The sequence below is a fragment of the Mauremys reevesii genome, linkage group 7 (genome assembly GCF_016161935.1).
Source record: "Mauremys reevesii isolate NIE-2019 linkage group 7, ASM1616193v1, whole genome shotgun sequence".
NCBI lineage: Eukaryota > Metazoa > Chordata > Testudines > Geoemydidae > Mauremys > Mauremys reevesii.
This window is the reverse complement of record NC_052629.1, coordinates 93,815,158-93,826,915: the sequence shown is the minus strand read 5'-3', so window position 1 is coordinate 93,826,915 and position 11,758 is coordinate 93,815,158. Positions and strand designations below refer to the sequence as shown.

Genomic DNA, 11,758 nt, shown 5'->3' with positions numbered 1-11,758 from the left:
TCAACAGTATTGCCACCTAGCCAATTATTCACCGTTCTGTAGTTGCACATTTGATTTTTTTCCTTCCTCAGTGCAGTCCTTTACACTTGTCTTTATTGAATTTCATTTTGTTGATTTCAGACCAATTCTCCAATTTGTCAAGCTCATTTTGAATTCTAATTTTGTCTTCCAAAGGGCTTGCAACCCTTCCCAGCTTGGTGTCATCCACACATTTTACAGCCATACTCTCCACTCCATTATCCAGGTCATTAATGAAAACATTGAATAGTACTAGACGCAGAACTGACCCCATGCAGGACCCCACTAGATTCATCCTCCCAGTCTGAAAGAGAACCATGGTATTCACCTTATAGCAATTTCATCTAGACCACATTTCCCTAGTCTTCTTATGAGAATCTCACGTGGGACTGTGTCAAAAGCCTTAATAAAATGAAGATATATCACATCTACAACTTCCCCACTATCCACTCTAGGCCAGTAACTCTGTCAAAGAAGGAAATTTGGTTGCTTTGGCATGATTTATTCTTGACAAACCCATGCTGGCTATTCCTTATAACTCTGTTATCCTCTAGTACCTCCAAACCAATTATTTAATAATTTGTTCCAGTATCTTTCCAGGTATTGAAGTTAGGCTGCCTGGTCTATAATCCCTGGGTCCTCTTTGTTCCCCTTTGTAGAGATAGATACTATGTCTGCCCTTCGCCAGTCCTTTGGGACCTCACTCATCCTCTATGAGCTCTCAAAGATAAATTAGTGATTCCAAGATTACTTCAGCTAGTGCCTTAAGTATCTGAGAGTGAATTCTATAGGTCCTGCCAACTTGAATAGATGTACTTTAGCTAAATATTTAACCTGCTCTTCCTTATTTTGGCCTGCATTCCTTCCCCCTTTTTATTAACATTAATTGTACTGAGTATCTGGTCACCATTAACCTTTTTAGTGAAGACTGAAGCAAAACAGGGAGTAAAGACCTCAGCCTTTTTGATGTCATCTGTTATTAGCTCTCCTTCCCCACTAAGTAGTAGGCCTACACTCTCCATCTTTCTCTTGCTCCCAATGTGTTTCTAGAACCTCTTCTTATTACCTTTTATGTCTAAGGCCCTGCAAAAATTGCATTGCTTGGCGGTTGTTTTTTTAAATCACAACAGGGTTATGGGTGAGAGTATGAATTTCATGCAATATGCACAGCTGCCAAGTCCCTGCATCCTCACACTGCTGTATTTCTTCCAACAGCTGGGAGGCGGAAACAGACATATCCACTTCCACCTCCCCACTGAAGCCTCAGGTGCTCATGCAGGGTTCGCAAGCTGGTCCCATTCCAGAGAGGGACATGGAGGTGGCAGATCAGTCCAACCCCAGGAGTAGTGAGGTGGTGGCCTGGGGGGATGTCTCACCTCATGATGCTGGCAATCTGGCCTGGGGCAGAGATGGGGGAGAGGGCCCTGCCCTGCTGGGAAAATCAGGGATGTGTGAGGTGCCATGTCCTGGAGGGGGGGATCAGGGTGAGACCAGGTTCTGCTGCTTGGAGCATGATCAGTTGTGTGAAGGGGGAGGTGTCTATTCCATCCCCCAACACTGATCCCTGTGCCAGGGCAGGGCTCCCTCTCACCAAGATCCCCCTGCCAGGGGAGGACCCCCTCACACCCCTGCTCCCGCTCCAAGTGGTAGATCCCAATCTCTCCTCCTCGCCAGCTGGTGCTGCAGTGTCTCCCCCCGAGTCTGTCAGGGGCCACTATAGGTCAGGCCAGCCAGGGCTCCACATTGGCAGCGCTACCCTCACTCTCCCTGCCGGCTGACCAGACAGGAAACAACAGTGACAGCTTGGGCCAGAGCTGAGGATGGAGCGATCCGAGCCCCAGTCCCTGCCCTTGCTCCCCCACAAGCAGCCAAATTAGCCCAATACCATAATTTTTTTCAACAGCCCTGCTTCTGCCTCCCCACTTCTGGAAACACCACTATCTTGGACTAATTTCACCGTTTCTGTGAATGCCTGAATTACACAAGGCCTTATTTGTGTCCCTTGCTAGGAGTAATTCATTCTGTGCCTTAGCCTTTCTGCTTTTGTCCCTGCCTGCGGGTGCCAGTCTTTTGTACTCATTCTTAGCAATTCACCCACGTTTCCACTTTTTGTCGGATTCCCTTTTGATTTGCAGGTCATTAAAGACCTCCTGATGGAGCCACGTTGGCCTTTCCTTCGCATCAGACTAGTTTGCTATTGTGCCTTTACCTTTGTCTCTTTGAGAAACTCCCAGCTCTCCTGAACTCCTGTTTCCCTTCAATTTTCTTCCCCTGGGACCTTAGCTCCCAGTTCTGAGTTTGGTGAAATTGGCTTTTTTGAAGCCTGTTGTCCTGATTCTGCTGCTCTGACTCCTTCCTTTCCTTAGAGTCATGAAATGGTATTGCAGGATCGCTTTCACCCAGATTTGCAAGTGATCCCTCCCACTGGTCACAATCCCGTCTCCAGGGGCGAGTTACTTCCTCCACCTTCTGAAACAGACATTGTCCCCAACAGTTCCAAGAATTTATTGGCCCATTTTGTGCTTTGCTGCATTACTTTTTCACCAGCTGGCTGGGCAGCTGAAGTCTCCTATTCCTACCCAGGTCTCATGTCTTGGATATTGCTGGTGTTTGTTCTAGAAATGCCTCATGGAACTCCTTCTCCTTCTTCATTAGTGGTCTATAGTAGACCCCTACTACGGGGGAACATGAATTTTTCGGAGTACACGAACCCATCTCTGAAGAGTCCCGAGTTGGGAGAGTGATGGGAGCCCAGACTCCTGGATTTCATTAATTTAGCCTGTGAGCTCTGTGAGGCTGGACTGTTTCTCATTGTGTGTCTGTGCAGCACCTGGCATGGCAGGGGCCTGATATTGATTGGGGTCTGCAGCACTGGCTCAACAGGGGCCCTTGATCATGGTTGGGGGTCTGTGCAGTGCCCCTCACAAAAGGGTGCCCTTGATCTCGGGGCAGCACCTGGCATGATGGGGCCCCAATCTTGGTCAGGATCTGTGGAGACTCCTCTGGGGAATGTTCCCCATTGTGTGGTGCCCATGCTGGGTTGGGGCGGGAGACACCTGGGAATTGGGGAGCAGAGTTTATTTATCTTTGTTGCATTTATGACATGTCACAATATCAGGAGCAGCCGGCACAGGGTGTGGGTGCTTAGTGCCAGGCCAGCTGAAGAGACTGGAAGCGGGGGCTGGTTGCATACAGAAACATGCCATTATTGGGCCCATCAGATCAGAACCACAACAGCATTGCGATATGTATCCACAGATACCCACAGGCACTAGACAACCCTCCCACAAAGTGACACAAAACACCCCGCTACCTAGATACACAGTTCAGACAAACTCCTCCCATGCAGACACACCCACTGCCTCGCCCTCACAATAACCTCACCCCAAACTCTTCTGTTAATAGACATGCCCTCCCCCAGGCACAGACAGAGCTGCCTTCCTAAGCAGTGCCCAGTCATACCATGGTAGCGTGTAGCTCTGCTCCTGTGCCACACTGGGCCTGGGTGGTGCTGGCATGCGCCTCTGCCTGTGGGGGGCCAGGGATCCACGCAGAACAGGGCAGTTGTTGCAAATCAAAAACCTTCCCCTCAGTGCTGGATCTTCAAGGCAAATGTCTCAGTTTTTCAGAAGAGCAAAGCCACAGGGGGTCTGTCTGCTTCAGATCCACCCAGTCCGTGAGCCTGTCCAGTGCACATCTGACACCAGTGCTCAGGATCCGGGGAAGGTGGGGCCTGGGCCGGCCTGACCTGAGCAGTTTTCTTCTTTGAAAACAGTTCTTTGTTGCTCTTAGATCTTCATGATAAAATCTCTGTTACACAATAAATAGGATTGAGGGGCACTCCTGTGGGGGAGAGGGGGAATGAGGGCTGGGATAGCAGGGAGCTGTGGGTTGGGATTGAGGGGCCCTGACAGAGCTGGGGCTGGGGGGGGGGGGGACACGGAGCCCAGGACTGGGATAGCAGGGGGCTGTTGGTCAGGATTGAGGGCATTGGTAGAGCTGGGGGTCGGGATTGAGTGGCACTGACAGAGCTGCTGGGGGGGAGACCAGAGCTTCACTGTGGGGGTTGATCAGACCTCCCTTGCCCCGGGAAAGGCTGGCGGAGACAACTGCCCCCAGTGGACAGGGCTGGGAGCCAACAGCTAGGCCCAGAGCCCCCTCCTTTGGCAAGCAGAGGCGGATGGGGGGGGCAGTTGCCATGGAGAAGTTGACTCTGGCTCAGCCCTGGCCCGGCCCGGTGTAGCTGCAGGTGTCTGTGCAGGTCGCTGCGGCGCCGGAACCGCCTGGAGCAGTGGACGCAGCCGAAGTCAGCCCGGTGGGAGTCGGGCCCAGTGCCCGGCTCAGGGCTCTGGTTCTCCTTGGCTGCCCCCTGCCCGCGGGGTTTGTGCCAGCGCCGGTGGGAGGCCAGATTGGCCGGGCAGCCGAAGGCCTTGGGGCACTGAGGGCAGCGGTACTCCACGCGGGCCAGGCCTGAGCAGCCATGCCGGGCCAGCGAGGGCGGGTCGCCGTAGGCCTGGCGGCACAGCTGGCACACAATGGCTCCCCGTCGCGAGGAGGAGGGGGAGGCTGCTGGCAGCAGGGGATTCTGGGGCAGGGGGCAGGATGCTGGAGTCCAGCTTGCACTAGGGGGGCTCCCCTGGGTCGGGGGCTGTGGTATGGGGCAGCCTGGAGGCCAGGGTTTGGCACCAAGAGGCTCAGCTGAGGGGGCTCGGATCCGGTAGGAGGCTGGGCCTGCCTTATGGGTTCTCTTCACCAGGAAACCACGGGGCATTGTGGGCGCTGGGGGCTCTCTTGACCTGTCTGGATCTTGGTGCCAGGTCTGGGGGCTCCCTCAGTCTGTAAGAACTTCACTGTTGTCAGCCCTGGGGGCTCTCACGGCCGGCCTCGCCCTTGGTTCTGGGGGCTCCCTCCGCCCGTCTGCACCTCAGTGTCAGTTCTGGGGGCTCCCTCGGCCCGTCCGCACCTCGGTGCCGGTTCTGGGGGCTCGCTTGGCCTGTCCGCACCTCAGTGATGGTTCTGGGGGCTCCCTCCACCCGTCTGCACCTCGGTGCCGGTTCTGGGGGCTCCCTCAGCCTGTCCGCACCTCAGTGCTGGTTCTGGTGGCTCCCTCGGCCCATCTGCACCTCGGTGCCAGTTCTGGGGGCTCTCTCCACCCGTCCACACCTCAGTGCCAGTTCTGGGGGCTCCCTCAGCCCATCCACACCTCAGTGCTGGTTCTGGTGGCTCCCTCGGCCCGTCCGCACCTCGGTCCTGGTTCTGGGGGCTCCCTCAGCCCGTCCACACCTCGGTGCCGGTTCTGGGGGCTCTGTCAGCCTGTCCGCACCTTGGTGCCGGTTCTGGGGGTTCCGTCGGCCCGTCCGCACCTTGGTGCCGGTTCTGGGGGCTCTGTCGGCCCGTCTGCACCTCAGTGCTGATTCTAGTGGCTCCCTCAGTCTGTCCACACCTCAGTGCTGATTCTGGGGCTCCTTTGGCCTGTCCAGCCTTTGTGCCAGTTCTGGGGTCTCCCTCAGACTGACTGGACCTCAGCACTGTCCCCACTCCCTTCAGTCTGTGTGTCCTCTGTGCCCCATATGCCCCAGCCCTGTATATAAAGCCCCTGCCCCTATTGTGCAGCCCCACAGCTCCAGATGGTCGGGCTGGGGAAGCCAATGGCTGTGGGGCTGGCAGCAGGATTAGGGGGTCCCCAGGGAGTGGGGGGCAGTGGCAGATGGCAGGTGCCCCCACACGTGATCACTGCCTGCGCCAGACACAAAAGGACCCCCTATTATAGGCACAGCACGTGCTGGGGGGGAGTCCAATGAGTCATCCCCCCAGAGAGAGAATTCACACTGGAGCTGGGCTGTGGGGCAGGAGCAGGGCGGGGGTGTGGAAGGGAGGAATTAACCCTTCACAGCACCCTTGAGATGCACAGGGGAAGGAAGGAGCTCTGGTTCCGTTTCTAAAGGGGATCAGGCAGGCAGGCAGGTGTGTGGGGGCGTATATATCAGGGTTGTATCAAACCCAGATTCCACCTAGCCCCCACAGCCTGCAGGGCAGGATCGCCCCTTAAGATTTATTTCCTCTGCGCACTCTGAGTGCAGAATCATCCCCCTACAGTCTCCCCCACACAACCCCAAACGGGGTGTAGGCTTCTCCCCTGCAGTCTAGTATCTATATGTTGTTATTTATTCATCCACACAGTCAGTCATATTAGTACTGTTTGTCATCATGTTTTACATTCATAATTTATTTTTAAATGTACACTGTATGAGCTCTTTGTTAGACTTCTGAATCGTTTATGCTTTCTTAACATTAAATTTGTCTTTACTGAATTTTTAAAAATGCATTCTCTCTCCACTTTAATACGTGTCCTCCCGTAGTTTGTGTCTTCTTATTATGCACTTCCTTTTGATTGGGTTAATTTCATGTTTATTTTTTCACATATTTTCTATTGCTTTCCCTGTTGTAGTTAATGTTTCTTATTTATTTCAGTAACTGATTTTAAAATATATCTTGATTTTATTCTTGTATAGATCACATTTTATTAATTATCGTGATCATTGGATTAATTATTTTTGTTATTTTTATGTATTATATTGTATTATATTACATTTTATCATTTATCTGATTTATTATTATATGGTTTTATAATTAATTAGTTATATTTTATTAGTAGTGTTTTTCTTTCATTGATTATATTTATTGATATATTTAATTGATATAATTATTTTATTGTGTTAATTTTATAGCAATAATTATACTTTTATGTTATACATTTTATAATTATTATTAACATTGTTTTATTGTTGGCTTATCATTTAATGTTGTATTTTATTATGTTTTAATGTTCTATTTTATTTGTGTTTATTATATTTGAATATAATTTTGTGAATATAATGTAATTATTAATTATAATTAATAAAATAGCTTTATTTTATGCTTAACTTGATTGCAAAATAGTATCAATGTATTTCATTCATTTTATAACTAGTAATTGAGACTATAATTGTTCATTTTATTTTGTTAATAGTGTTTTTATGTATTATTTTACTGTTATAGTCATTCTTTGTTTAATTATATTTATGTGTAAATTTTTTTATGTATGATTTGTCATGGGTTAATAATTTAATCATTATTTTATTAACATCTTGATTAATTATTTAATTCTATTCATTAACAATATTGTGTGGTTATTTTATTTACTTCATTACAATAGTCTTTCAGTTCCTTGTTACTTCATATCTGGATTCTCCAGCACAACATTCCAGGGCGGGATCATTTCCTCATTCTTAGTTCATTATTGGTTCTCAATTATCCTATTAATCTTCACCTCTTGTTTCTGCACTGCCCTGTGAGAGATCCTCCCCCGCCCCTCAAAAAAACATAGAATATCAGGGTTGGAAGGGACTTCAGGAGGGCATCTAGTCCAACCCACTGCTCAAAGCAGGACTAATCCTCAAATCACTCCCTCAACAATTGAACTCACAACCCTGGGTTTAGTAGGCCAATGCTCAAACCAATGAGCTATCCCATACACCTTTTACCTGGGGGACTCATTGCAACTAGATTTCCATTCAGCCTTATTACCAAAAAAAAAAAAAAAAAAACCCCACAGAGGGGAGTGAATATAGCCACCATATCCAGAGTTAGATGAGGTAAAAAATAATCAGTGGTTCCATCTAGCCTGGTCCTGTGGCCAGGGGCGGCTCCAGGCCCCAGCACGCCAAGTGCGTGCTTGGGGCAGCATGCCGCGGGAGGCGCTCTGCCGGTCGCCGGGAGGGCGGCTGGCGGCTCCGGTGGACCTCCCGCAGGCGTGCCTGTGGAGGGTCCGCTGGTCCTGCGGGAGGTCCACTGGAGCCGCGGGACCTGTGACCGGCAGAGCGCTCCCCGCTGCGTGCCACCATGCTTGGGGCGGCAAAATGGCTAGAGCTGCCCCTGCCTGTGGCTGGCTTAAATCCCCCTAAGCTATGGGATAATTTGTCACTAGGAAAAGGTTCTTCCAGTCCTGGGGTTTGGCTGAGATGTTAGCTACAGCAATACTGAACTATACCTCAGTTTCCCACAGTTTTAGTTGGGGTCTAAGCTTCAGCAACATTGAGCCATGCCTCAGTTTCCTGGAGTCTGGTAGAACCTTTACCTGGGGCTAAATTATCCCAGAGCTGCCAGGTTTCTGAATCCAGCAGCCACGATACCAGGCTAGATGGGCCCATTGGTCTGATACACCCCAGGCCTGGTGTGAAGCACGTGTGAATGCTACCAGCTCAGCCACACTCTTTCTGTCTGCACCAGTGACCTCTGCGTGTGACCAGAGGTCCCCAGTGTCTCTCTCTAAGAGACAGAATGAGATCCCTGCACCCATTCATTTTGCTCCTGGAGTGCTGGTCTTCCCCGTTGAACGGCTGCCCAAAGAGACCAGCTGCTTTGCCAACGATTATTGCAAAAGATCCCAGCTGGTGTGTGTGTGTGTGTGTGTAGGGGGTCACTGTTGGTTTCAATTCTATACACACACACACTTCCAGTCCCTGGGGCTGGAGGGCAGCTTCATGCCCCACTGACCCCGCTCCCCAAAGCCAGCCACTTTCAATAGCCTAGCCAGACACATGCCTGCCCTGACCTCCTGTCACCCCCGCCTCCTGCAGCTGCTGGGAGCAGACCCTCCCTCTCCTCCCCCCAGTCAGTCCTCCCCACCCCCTTTGGAGCGCTGAGGGGTTAACCCTTTGTATGCTGGGGTCTCTGAGATTTGCTGGATATTTTGTGCAGAAGAACCTTGCCCGTAATGGGGGAGGGGAGAAGGGTTTTGTGGTTGGGGTGCTGCATCAGCACACCTGAGTTCACATGCCATCTCTGCTGCAGGTGCCAGGCAGGATCATGGATGTGTCCCTGCCTCTCCCCTGCACCACAGTTTCTCTCATCTGCAGGGTTGCCAACTCTGACTGAAGCTATTCCAGGAGACTTCCCCCGCTCCACCCCCATGATGTAATGTCATTAATTGTACCATACCTATTAAATCTCCCGATTGCTTTCAATAGTTACCGGGAGATTGATGCCAATTCCGGTAGGGCTGGCAACCCTACCCATCAGTACAATACGGAATGATCCTGTCTTTATCTAATCTGACTGGGACTGGAGCTGTTCAGGTCAGAGTCTGCCTCTCCCTGTGGGTCTGTGCAGCACCTGGCAGAGATTGGGGCCCCCACTGCTGCAGAGACCCACAGGGAGAAACAGGCTCTGCCCTGTACAGCTCCCAGTCTGACTAGACACAGGATGGGAGGAGAAACTGAGGCACTAAGTGGGGAAGAGACTTGTCCAAGGTCAGCAGCAGAGCTAGGAGTAGACCCCAGGGATCCTGGCTCTCAACCGCCTGCTCTAATCACTAGACCCCCACGCCCCGCCCCCCCCGGGGTAGAGCCCAGTCCTGGCTCCCAGCCTCATAACCTCCCCACTGGGGTGTTTCTCCGGGTTCAGGGCTCTCCCTGCCCACGGCGGAGGGAGTCGATTCTGCTCCAGGCTCCATTCTGGGGGCTTCCGCAGAGGCCTACGGACCCGCCCCTGGGGAGCCGAGCTGGACTCCCGGGCCAGGCCGGCGCCGGAAGGGTTAACACGCCCAGCTCAGCAGCACCAGGAACCGGCTGCACCTGCCTGGCCCGGGCCCCAGCCGGCTCCACCCGCGGCAGGTGTGGCCCGGCCAGGAAGCAGCCGCAGCCCGGCTGGCCCCATGGAGCTGCCCGCGGTGCCCCAGCCCTGGCGCTACTGGCTGCTGCTGGGCGCCTACGGGCTCTTCCTGCTGCTGGGCACCGCCGTCTTCGTGGGCGTCGAGGCGCCGCAGGAGGCCGGGCTCCGGGAGGCGCTGCGGGGCGCCAGGGCCGGCTTCGTGCGCCAGCACCAGGGCTGCCTGGCGGAGCCCGGCCTGGAGCGGCTGCTGGAGCGGGTGCTGGACGCCGACAGCTACGGGGTCTCCGCGCTGGGCAACGTCTCCGACGACGAGAACTGGGACTTCAGCTCGGCGCTGTTCTTCGCCGCCAGCGTCCTCACCACCACGGGTAGGGGCGGGGCTGGGAGCCGGGAGCCCGGAGCCCGGAGCCGGGGGCTGCGGGCTGGGAGTGAGGGACACTGACAGGGCTGGGGGGTGAGTGGAGCCCAGGGGTGGGGGATGAAGGGAGCCCAGGGCTAGGAGAGCAGGGGGCTGCGGGCTGGGAGTGAGAGGCGCTGGGAGGGATGGGGGGTGAAGGGAGCCCAGGGGTGGGGGAGCAGGGGCTGTGGGTTGGGAGTGAGCAGCACTAGCAGAGCTAGGGTGGGGTATGGGGGCCAGAGCTGGGATAGCAGTGAGCTATGGGTTGGGAGTGAGGGGCACTGCCCCCTCCCCACTGACTCTCTCCCCCCAGGCTATGGCCATACAGTGCCCCTGTCGGATGGGGGGAAGGTTTTCTGCATCTTCTACACCCTACTGGGACTCCCAGCCACCCTGCTCCTGGCCACCTGTCTCCTGCAGCGACTCATGCGGCTGCTGACCCACCGGCCCGTTCAGTATTTTCACACCCACTGGGGCATCTCTCCAGGCCATGCAGCGCTGGGACACGCAGCTGCCATGGGACTGAGTGTACTGGGGCTTTTTATCCTGCTGCCAGCCCTCTGCTTCTGGGCCCTGGAGAACGGCTGGACCTTCCTGGAGTCTGTCTACTTCTGCTTCATCTCGCTCAGCACCATTGGGCTTGGGGACTACGTGCCAGGTCGTGGCAGCCCCCCCTCGCTGCGCCATCTCTACAAAATCAGCATCACCTGTAAGCCATTCTCCAGGCAGTCACTAGGGGACACTTGTGCTGCAGGGAGTGGGGGGACTGGCTCAGCAGAGGGCCTGTGTTGCAGGGATGGAGGTGGGTGGCCTCAGTAGGGGGTGCTGTGCTGCAGGGAGCAGGGTAGGGGCTCTGTAGGGGGCACTGGTGCAGGGAGGGGATGGGGCTCTATGGGGATGCTGTGCTGCAGAGGAAAGGGGAGAAATCCCATCTCAGTCCCCTGATCCTCATCTCTCCCCCACAGGTTACCTTCTCCTGGGGCTCCTGGCCATGCTGCTGGCCCTGGAGACCATCTATGAGCTGCGCGAGGTCCACAGCCTTGTCCGATTCTTTGCCCCCCCACAGGCCCCTGCCTCCCCCTCCAGTGAGGATGATGACCAGCTGGAGATCCTGAGCCATGACCAGCTGGGCCTGGCTACTGTCTGCGGGGCCACCCACTCTGGGAGCCAAGCAGACAACGAGGCAGATGGGAGAGCAGCACCCCGTGATGGCCCCTCTGGGTAACCCCCATGGACAATGTGTTGTGTCCCCCTACACTTCCTTTCATGCATCAATAAATGAAGCTGTACAGAATAGACACTGACTGTGGGCATGTGGAGTGGGGGTGCCAGGCTGGTACCAGTACCATTGTTTTGTCCTGGGACAGGGAGAATATGGGCTGGATGAGCCCATTTCCATTGGTCTCATTGTGGGAGGGAGGGATACAGGGGTGGCTGATCCCATGGGTTGGATCTGGGACAGCAGAGAGGGGAGACACTGGCATGGAAGAGCCAACAGGTGTGACCCTGAGTGGGCAGGGGAAATACTGGGCTGGATGGGGATGGGAAGACACTTGGTAACCTCCGAGTAAATAAGCCACCCTCCTGCATCCTATCCCCCACCCCCAGGAATTACCCAGGAAGGGGTAAGTCTTGGACCCTGAGCCAGGCCAATGCCAGCCTCACAGCCCAGGGGAGCAGCAAAGGCCACCA

The 11,758-nt window shown here is 53.9% G+C and overlaps 1 protein-coding gene across 2 annotated transcripts; it reads left to right on the top strand.

Annotated features, from left to right (window-relative positions):
* Positions 1-9,431: 9,431 nt before the first annotated feature.
* KCNK7 (potassium two pore domain channel subfamily K member 7) lies at positions 9,432-11,364 on the top strand. Of its 2 annotated transcripts, none has more exons than XM_039481313.1 (3): positions 9,432-10,037; positions 10,380-10,775; positions 11,133-11,288. In XM_039481313.1, the coding sequence occupies exons 1-3, from the start codon at positions 9,713-9,715 to the stop codon at positions 11,153-11,155; spliced, it is 744 nt and encodes a 247-aa protein (XP_039337247.1). In that variant the 5' UTR covers positions 9,432-9,712; the 3' UTR covers positions 11,156-11,288. The 2 variants fall into 2 exon arrangements, with proteins under 2 accessions (XP_039337247.1, XP_039337246.1); XM_039481312.1 differs by having other exon boundaries at positions 9,442-10,037; positions 11,032-11,364.
* The last annotated feature ends 394 nt before the right edge of the window (positions 11,365-11,758 follow it).

What these genes read in the sequence shown, in the direction of transcription:
- KCNK7 (XM_039481312.1), top strand. Translation starts at nt 9,713, where the DNA reads ATGGAGCTGCCCGCGGTGCCCCAGCCCTGGCGCTACTGGCTGCTGCTG. An exon ending in CAGCGTCCTCACCACCACGG is followed by an intron (nt 10,038 to 10,379) that starts GTAGGGGCGGGG and finishes CTCTCCCCCCAG; the next exon opens with GCTATGGCCATACAGTGCCC. An exon ending in CTACAAAATCAGCATCACCT is followed by an intron (nt 10,776 to 11,031) that starts GTAAGCCATTCT and finishes TCTCCCCCACAG; the next exon opens with GTTACCTTCTCCTGGGGCTC.